Below are 9,713 nucleotides of genomic sequence, written 5' to 3' on the forward strand. Positions count from 1 at the left end.
AAAATCTAATCGATAGATTTATTGATTATGGGCATAAGTTGTTCATGAGGGCTTCATTTCACTGATATGTGGATCATTGCGAAAATTGGTAACCGAGTCATTTTTCAAGCGTCCTAGGTGTAAAAGTCACGGCTCGCCGCTGCCGACCAACGCTAGTCTCGCAATAGGTTTATTTTTTAAACACATTTTGCAATGGCTTGACTGCCAAAAAATATAACAGCTATTTGTAGTTTGGAAAATATCGATACAAAGACACTTCAATGTTAATGATGTACTGTTTACTCAGTCGCCAAGAAGCGTTATTAGAACAGTGATATCCCTACAGCTATCATCAATCATGCACGAATTCTTAAGTGTACAGGGAGGAGAACGTCGTGTGGTAAAGATGATCCCACAACCGTTAGACATCTCGAGGCCGCGTGATATATACTACATGTTCTCGGTGCGCAAACTGCCTGAAATCCACCGCCGGAGTCATGCTACGGATCCCGCCCCCTACGGGGAACATGGAGAGAAAATAAAAATATTTGAACAAAAATGGTTGAACCTCGCAAACCCCGTTGCAGTTTGTAGACTAAGTATCCCAAAGCACTCCTCTCCCTCTTCAAGCTGCAGATTGTGACCAATTCTTGATGTTTAGCCCGGATGACGGCGCGTATGTAACTGTTCTGATAAAAACAGCTCTGTAGCTCGTTATCTACCTTGCTATGACTGTAAAGTCATGTTGTTTGTATTTTTACAACGTTATGTTCATGAGTTATTGATCCGCGAAATTTGAATCTGTCAATAACTCAGCTCAGAGGGACGTGCATGTCCCCTCGCTCTGAGTGTTCTCTTGAGGTGTCTTCACTTTTGTGAAACCCTTTATATATACAGTCTATGTGTGAAACCCGTGCCTATTGCCAAGGACTGATGTTATATCCTTATATTTAAGGCCAAGTTCAAAGTAAAATCGATGAACCGCTCCATTGTTGTGGTTTCTGTGTTGCCGTAGCAGCCGAACTGACCAGGAAGTACATTGAGCTAAATGTAAAGTTTTGCGATATCTCACAAAACATTATTATTATTTTTTTTTTTCAAATAATTTTTTTTTTCTTCTCCATGTCCCCTAGGGGGCTCCATATCATGCAAGTGAGGTGGCCAACATCCAGCTTTGAAACTCGAAGCTACAAAAAAAACAACCCTCACAGCTAAAAAGTCCTGGAGAAAAAACACTTATATATAAGTGTTTTTTATAAGTTTTTTATCAGTCTAGGATAAGAGGGCGAATTCAGGATTGGTTCGGATTCCTTTTAATCCATTTATGGTCGTGTCAAAATGGTAAGCCTTGTTTTGTGAAACTTTTGCAATATGGTTAAGTTTAGGCATTGACATTGAGTGGTAAAGGTTAGGGTAGATTTTAATTTAGCGCCTCTCAAAAGTTGACAACCAGGTGTTTCTTTTTTTGCCAAGCTGTATCACTGTCCATTTTTGCTTTTTTGTTCTTTAGCCATTCTTTTTAGATTTCTCTTAGCTAATTATGCCCCAGTGTCAGTGGGGTATGCATTAAGAATGATTATGTACATAGTCCATTTGATAGTCCTACTTGCTTGTAAAGGCATATAAAAGGCACTTATATTGAAGTGACCAGTTGAAATGTGCCTTGTAGTTATTTTAAACTCTATCCTACTCCTAATGATTCAAGAAGAAAAAATCTATTTGAATAAAAAGATTCAAATGTGCATTTCATAAACAATACAATGACAGTTGATTCAGATATATTTTCAATGCTGCATGAAGCATTTTAAAATACTACTCATATCATTCGGAGATAACAACATTCAATTAATATGAATCTGATCCAGAACACAAACACATTTATATTCATCCTTGCATAGCGTTCCTTTGTTTTATTTAATTGCAGCAGCAGTGCATTGTTTCAATTGTCTTCCCTGGCTCGGCTTACAACCAATTAAGAGACGACAGTGCACTACATGCACAGATTGAATTTACTGGCTTTTAGTATGGAGACATTGGCCTCACTTTCAGACCTAAATACAGAAAAAGACTAAGGGAGAATGTCACAAAAGGTCTCAGTTCTCACCACGGCAAGCAGAAAGCAACATCAATTTAAACAGCCTCCCTCATGAATTTGCAAACTATTGTTGAATTATAAATGAGAGGCCTGTTGGGAAAACATGGTTAAATATTCAAAGAAAATTCATTTTAACAGCTTGTTAGGGCGAAGGTGGAAACCAGATCAACAACAGACAGATGTTACCTGTCTGTCTACGGGGCTACTTAAGAAAAATATCAATCTGTGCTTATCATCAAACATCTGTTTTTATAAGGAGCCCCTTTTTCTAAAGTTCAACCTGTATTAATTGTAACGTGATTTTGAATGTGTTTAAGAGACAATTGAACAACTTATGAATCACGTTTGAAATTGTGACATTCGCTGGAATAAAAGGACATCTTCAGAGTCATCATTAAAGACAGTAAGTGAAGGAACTGCAGAGTAAGATTTCTACAGAGAGAGTCAGAGGAAACACAGAGGATGGTGTGAAACAGGGAGGGTCACTGCCTGGAAAACCAGCTGAGGAAATGCCTCCCATTTGGCGAAACAATGGGCTCTGCTACAATGACTTCACTGTAAAAATGAAGACACAATAATTTAGGAATTGTATTATCAGCAAGTAAGACAGAAAATAAAGTTAAGCCAACAATGCAAACGTCAGGACTGCCTCACAACTAATATATAAGGCTGTGATACATTTATATAAAGTCTTCAGTTCTCTTAACTTCCACCAGTCTGAACTGGACATTTCAGAGGTCTGGCACAAAGTAAGGTAATTGTACTGTAAATGGATAGTACATAAACAAATTGAATGTTTCACAAAAACGCAAGGTTTTGGATGGCCCTTAAAGTCTGAATTCAAATCTGAACTTTGAATAAGAATTATTACGCAGTATACTGTCTAGTATTTAGTATAGATCACTCTAAGCCAACACTTAATCATCGTGATTATCAGTCCATTAGAAGAACATTTCTTACAACTCCCTTTAGGTAATCACTGCAGTCTTATCAAATGTTTTTATCTCCAGTTTTGTTTTGCATCATAGATAGGTCAGAGAGAAGAGTGCTCGAATAGGATGACTTTTGAATGGTTGGAGAGGCTGGAGAGCCTGGAGGGCCTGAAAGCTCCGATCCGAGAGTATATATCTGCGTCTGAGCAGGCGCCCCAGGACAGGTGAGGGCTCGGTGGGGTGGTGTGGGTTCCAGGCAGGTGGAGAGGGAAGGCCAGGACTGAAGGTGTTGGAGTAAGAGAAAGTGGGGTGTGGAGCAGAGGCGAAGGCAGCGCAGGAGATGGGGGCGGTAATGGGGTGATGACAGCGGGTGTCACCAGGGATACAGTTTGTAAAGGTGGTGGTCTTCCTGCAGGGACCGTCCCGTTTTTGTCTGGTAGTTCCTGACATGACGCTGCGTGTTTGAGTGTGTAGGTAGCGCTGTGGTAGAAGCTGTAGTACTCCAGCGCGTGCCTCGCCCGTGCCATACTCAGCCTGCAGGACACAACACAAACCAACAAGACGTAAGTCAGGGCACAAGTTTGTCTTTGGTTGAGTCAGAGCTTGGTTAGCCTAGCATAGCATAACGACTGGAGGCAGCTAGCCTTGCACTGTACAAGTTCAAAAATCAATAGGAATGGATACACCAAAAAGTACGTATTTCTAGGAATTGCATGTCTACCATGACAGGATTGACTTTTTTTTAAAAATTATTAGTCAATTTTATTGAATATGTTAGAAACAAAACTAAATAAATAAATAATAATTATAACAAAGAGAAGCAAAATAAAAAAATAATAAAACGTTCAAGGTATAAAAAAATAGAAAATAAATTGTTTCCGTCATGTTCAAAAGGGGCAAGAAGAAGCTTAAACATGTTTCTGGTCTTTCTCTAGTGTACATTGTTCATGAAAATAAAAGTTTAGGTCATCGTCATCAACTTCCCTGATATTTGATTCATTGTTTTAAACAAATCATTTCTTTGTACAAAACGACCAAAAACAAATAACTTTTACAACGACAAGAAATAGCAAGCATGAGTTCACAGGTCCTGCTCATAACCACTCAGGGTCTGGTTTCTAAATATATGTTTTAGTTTAGATAAAGTTGCAAAGTATTTCAGCTCATCATTGCATTATTTTGTTAAGATGCTGTTAGAGATTGCCGCCATTTAAAAAACGTCTGTGAAACGAGGCTGTTCTAGAAGTTTGGTGACATGTAACGTATCAGAATTTGATAATTAAGTACTTGTTGATTCACGTATTACTCTCCGAAATCTACACACCTGTGTCTCAGCTGTAAGAGTTTGTAGAGCAGCAGCAGTATTAAAGCTCCTGCAAGAGTCACCAGAAGAACAGCTATCCGCGCATCCAGGCTCCAGCAGGATCTCCCAGAACCCCCTGGAGAGCCACAGGTCCTGGGGGGTTGTGGCGTCTGCGGGGGGCCCTCCATACCCCTCTTAGGGTTAATGATGGCCTGGAAGACGAGAGTCTCAGGTGTGGGAGGGATCTGGAGACGTGTGATGCTGGTTACCTGATAACCAGCCTGCATCTCTGCCAGGTTTCATCCAGATGGGAAAGATTGATGGAGTGTTGTTAGGTGTAAATTATTTCCACATGTTGAACGCACTCTGAGAAGCGTGGACAGGTGTCTCCGAGGTGGCAGCTTCCGATGCCTTAGGTGCTCTGTAACAGAAAAGCCTGTCAATCAATACTTGTTTCAAAATGGAGCTTCAAACATAAAAAGCTTAACAAAGAATTACACTTATAGATCTGGGAACACCACTTTCCATTTGTATCCTCCCCGTCTTACCAACACACCCACAACAGTTTTGCAATTTTTTGAGGGAAATGTGCCTTTTTTTCCCGCGTCTGTTTGCAATTATCCATCTGGCAAAGTATAAATGTTGCCTTTACGTATGGTAGTATGGTAGAGCTCTGTTTCTAAGATTACTTCACTGTAACAGCATGCGGCTATTAACGCTGATCTTGCTGAACAGAAGGGTTTTGCATTGAGAATAATTTGCATATAAATAGGCACATTTTTCATCCAATGTTTGCATATTATTTTTTTATTAATTTAAATATGTGAAAGCATAGAATCGCAATTTGTTAGTCAGTGCAGGGGTGCATTTAACAGGGTAAATGCAGATTCAGCGGATTATTCTCTGAAAGTTTATGAGAAATAAATTACATTATTTCTAACTAGTCTCTAATTTCCTTTGCTGCCACATTACACAGGTTTCCTGCTGTGTAACAGAATCAATAAATCAAAAGAATAGTTTGAAATCATCAGCACTTTTAGTAAAAGGGTTGTTGTACCACAAATTATTATAACTATAGCAATAACCAGACCTTAACTGACTACTACTCTCAATGTGTTTGAATGTATTGTAGTTTTCAGAGAGTTAAACAGAGAGAGTTGTCTTAAAACAAATGTTTTGTAATTTAATCAGTGAACAGAAATAAAGAAAAGAAAAAACATGCTCTCTAAAAACCTTTAAACTTCAACTGACTCTGAAAATACAACGAGAAATGTGCGACTTACTTCGATTTAATGTGACGGGGTTGTAGTTGGTAAATATGTGAGAAAAATCTAACTAAAAAAAAATAACATTAGAAGAGCACTGGTTACAAACTGTGTTGCTTTCCAGGACCGAATGTGAAGTCCTGAGCACGCACCAATGGGAGGAAGCCGGTGAAAACAGCAGGAAACAGTGCACTTCCCTTACACTCCATGCAGAGATGTGATTGGAGAGCACTTCCTATCGCCATGGATACAGGAAACTGGTCAAGGATGTCTTTGTATAAGGAATATATTTGGAGTTGAGTTAGGGTCTGAGGAAAACACACACAACATGGATCTTAAGCGTAAACAATTGTACAATTTCAATTTATAATGAGTTTCTTGCAGACAACTATAACTCTGATAATTTCACAAATAAAATATAAATAAATAAAAGGAGATCATGGCCATCAAATTAAACAGAACATTACTTTTGTCAAAATCTCTGTTGGTTTGAAATTTGCTGGATACATTTGGAAACATTTAAATATACAAGCAAACATGTTAAATGGGTCAAGTCGTTTCTAGACATTTTAATGTGGAAATATTATGCATATTAATTTTATTTTCAAAATCCAAGATAGTGACAGTGTTTGTCGGCTAGGATTTATAAATACTATATATATTACAAAATCAACCACAGGAATGGTGATTTGGTATTAATGTTTTTAGGCAGGAGTAATGCTCAGGAGCCCTTTCAACCTCTTAAATATGAATCTTCTCAGGGAACACTTTTAAATAAGTAAAAGTTAGTTGATATAGCCAAATAAAGAAAGAGATTTTTAAATGTATTCAAAAGTTTTTCTTGACTTTCATACAATTCAACAATGGGAACTACAGTTCAAAAGCCCTGCTTGAAAAAAAGTAGATACGTAGAACACAAGTTCGTTGAGTCGAATTCTTGGAATGGGATTGGCCTTCCAGCGATCTAATTTACTCACTTCTACTACTTCAATGCCGCATTGAAGTAGTAGAAGTGAGTAAATTAGATCGCTGGAAGGCCAATCCCATTCCAAGAATTCGACTCAACGAACTTGTGTTCTACGTATCTACTTTTTNTCCCTAATCCCATCCCCCCACGCCTCCCCAGACAGCACCCCCCCCGAAAGCCCAGTAAAACCTAAGGGGGGAACACGGGGGCGAATTCCCTGTCGGAAACAAAAAAAGCCTGAAAGCCATGGATGGAAACATTGGCGTCAGAAATATCCTGGTGCAGCCATGTTTCAGTCAAGAGAGATACAGTATGGTACATTCTAGTGATTCCTTCTGACTTCTCCGTTTGCTCATCCATTGTATTCACTAATTATCTTACGTTGCGCAAGTTGAGAGAGGGTAGACAATGCTTTATTCTTCCTTTCTTGTTTCATCTTCAATATGTTGGACATTGGGGATGCACAAACAATGGTTTAACACATTAATAAAGACAACATGCTAGTGAGCATCATCACTTAACAACATTTTCCCCTTTGAACAACAAAAGTGATATCATCTTCAACAACATAATAATAGGTGTTCCCATTAAATTGTCATCATCATTCTTAATCTCAGCATCTTCACATTGTGTCCTAGCGATGAGTTATTGGTTGTTTTTTGTGGTGTCCTAAGAATGGTGGACAACAGGATCAATCAGTGTGCCATGCAGTGTAGGCAGGTGTTTGGGTTAAAATAACTACGGGAGTTCACGAAAGCACGGAAAAATAAGATAAGATGTTACGTCGGATTTAATTGGAAAACGAACAGCAATCTCCTGGATGAAAATATTCATATTGGTGATGCTATAGCTTACCTTAAACAAAAAATAAAATAGATTTGAAGATAGAGGACAAGTTGTGTGCAACTATTGCAAGACACTGATGAACTACACAAATATTTAATGCATGCTATTTGTTGTCAGAAAATATCATCAGCTTTACATTCATAATAAAAAGGAAACATGCATTGTTTAACACAGTCTGTACACGACCCTAAAATATTTGTATTAATTAAAAAACACGAGGCAAGAGGAGAATACCTTCTGTAAAAAAACGATGTGAAAATAATATCACGAGCAGAATATAGTGAATTGTATCATTATATCCCTACTCAATAAGCTATTAGGAATGAATAAACTAATTAAAGGTCTCATAATGAAGACACTTTTTTTTAATATCGTCATTGTGCTTTGAGAGAACAGTCCTCCATCCTCTTCCAGCAGGTTGTCTGGGCGGATCACCACCCCAACTAGATAACAGATCTTTTAATATTACTCTCTTCTCCAATATCGGAGGATTGTGAGGGTGCCAGGCAGGGATATTGAGTGAGAGCTAAGAGTTTCTCCATTTCGGCCTGGCCCGCCGTCAAAACGTATTAGACAGATAAATGAGAGCTGGACCTGCGTCGGAGCTGGCCTCTTTCTGTGTCATTTATTCGTCCCCTGAATACTGGCTCAATCAGATAGCGGCAAGCCTTTCACGACAGCCACCATCTCTCTGCATCTGTTGACCTGCACTGGCACGGGCGGGACTAATGTGGGCTGCTTATGTTGCACTGAAACGGCTGTCTCCCCTTCACTTTCAAACTGCCTTTGTTAAGTTTGTTCCTATTCCAAAGCTCTGATCTAGAGGTCAGACTGTGTTAATTTGCCTCCTGCACTACCCTATTTTATGTTTTGTTCCCTAGAATAAGGATTTAAAGGTGGGGTATGTAATTTATTTCAGAAACACTTGTTGTTATATTCCATGGAATGCTCTTACTGTAACATCCCGATAGCAATGAATATATTAAATGCTTTCACAATAAATACATTAAAAAAATGTCATTTGTGGAAGCCGTGGCGCTTTAAAAAGCACGACCAATCATCTGAGCCGGCCCGGCTAAAGTAACTGGATGGCCTACCTGCCTGTCAGCCTTCCATCTGTGCACAAACTTATCTCGTGCCCTCATTGGTCATGTGCGCGTTCGTGTGTGTTGGAGGAGGGGCTCTGTGAGGAAGTGGCAGATTTTTTCGTGTTGTGTATTTCCAAATTCTAGCGCACTCAAGCTGGTTTCTCCAAAATTACCTACCCCACCTTTAAGTATAACATGCATATCCCTTGAACACGCAATTTATTTTGTGCCCTAAAGTTTCATTCCTACTTTTAATCCCACTACTAATTTCCCACTAATCCCACTGCAATTCATACCCAGTAAAATTTAGTTAGACAGAATATTTGCACCCGGGCTACACATTGGATACTGTTTTGGATGTATAGGTATTCATGGGATGTTTCTTTGATAACTTAATTGTGCTTATGACCTTAAAGAGTGCAGTGCTTACTGACTTAATGTCCATAATGTTGAACCTCTTAACCTTTGTTATTAACAATATACCTTATTTCAGGCATCTAACCAAAAAAAACATTGACTTGAAGACGAGGGAACAGGAAGTGGCAAATACTTACTCATTTCCGGGTTTTAGGACTCATTCTTGCACCGCTCGGTAGTACACTTTCTGTCTCTTTCAAAAACATGGCTGCTTGCCTCTGTCCTTGTCTCAAACTTCCATTCTCACAACTGTGCAACTATATTGCATAAAGTTGGCGATTTGTGTGGTTCAGGTGGTTTATGATTGCAATATTTTTGTGATTCAACCGATTTGATCTAATAACAGTTCTGGTGTGTGATACGAAAACTCTTACCCCTGCATAACTGGTTCCTGGTTAACCCATAACGCACAGTTCATGTGTCCATCATAGAATGGCACATAACGCATCTTGATATTGTCCATTTTCTTGCAATATCTCTGGAAATATTGATGGTTTTATGGCCCTTTTGATGGATGCTTGTGTAAAACTTGTGGTAAAGGTTCTAAATATTTATACAATTTAGAGACTTATTTAGTAATTTTAAGACATTTATAATAATTTCTTATATCCTGTTTTCATGTTGTCATTCTAGCTCATTGAGTGTCATTTATTCAACAATTAAGTGTGTAGGGAAAAGATCTGAAAGGATCCAAATATATATATATTATGTAACAAGAAACAGAACCACCACCAATCAAACATTCCTTTTTCACGTGTGTGTGTGTGTGTGTGTGTGTGTGTGTGTGTGTGTGTGTGTGTGTGTGTGTGTGTGTGTGTGTG

General features: G+C 38.7%; 1 protein-coding gene across 1 annotated transcript; it reads right to left on the reverse strand.

Annotated features, from left to right (window-relative positions):
* Window positions 1-2,649: 2,649 nt before the first annotated feature.
* On the reverse strand, window positions 2,650-5,687 carry LOC104947414 (uncharacterized). Its single transcript, XM_010773412.1, has 3 exons — window positions 5,593-5,687; window positions 4,331-4,730; window positions 2,650-3,540 (listed from the first exon to the last, which is right to left on the reverse strand). The coding sequence occupies exons 2-3, from the start codon at window positions 4,594-4,596 to the stop codon at window positions 3,108-3,110; spliced, it is 699 nt and encodes a 232-aa protein (XP_010771714.1). The 5' UTR covers window positions 4,597-4,730; window positions 5,593-5,687; the 3' UTR covers window positions 2,650-3,107.
* Window positions 5,688-9,713: the final 4,026 nt, after the last annotated feature.

Source organism: Notothenia coriiceps, unplaced genomic scaffold (assembly GCF_000735185.1).
Source record: "Notothenia coriiceps isolate Sejong01 unplaced genomic scaffold, NC01 NC01_scaffold00012568, whole genome shotgun sequence".
NCBI lineage: Eukaryota > Metazoa > Chordata > Actinopteri > Perciformes > Nototheniidae > Notothenia > Notothenia coriiceps.

Bases quoted from the DNA above. Each gene is read 5' to 3' on its own strand.
- LOC104947414 (XM_010773412.1), bottom strand. From the start codon at position 4,596: ATGCAGGCTGGTTATCAGGTAACCAGCATCACACGTCTCCAGATCCCT. The intron at 3,541-4,330 runs GTGTGTAGATTT...TGTGTCCTGCAG, and splicing joins CTCTTACAGCTGAGACACAG to GCTGAGTATGGCACGGGCGA.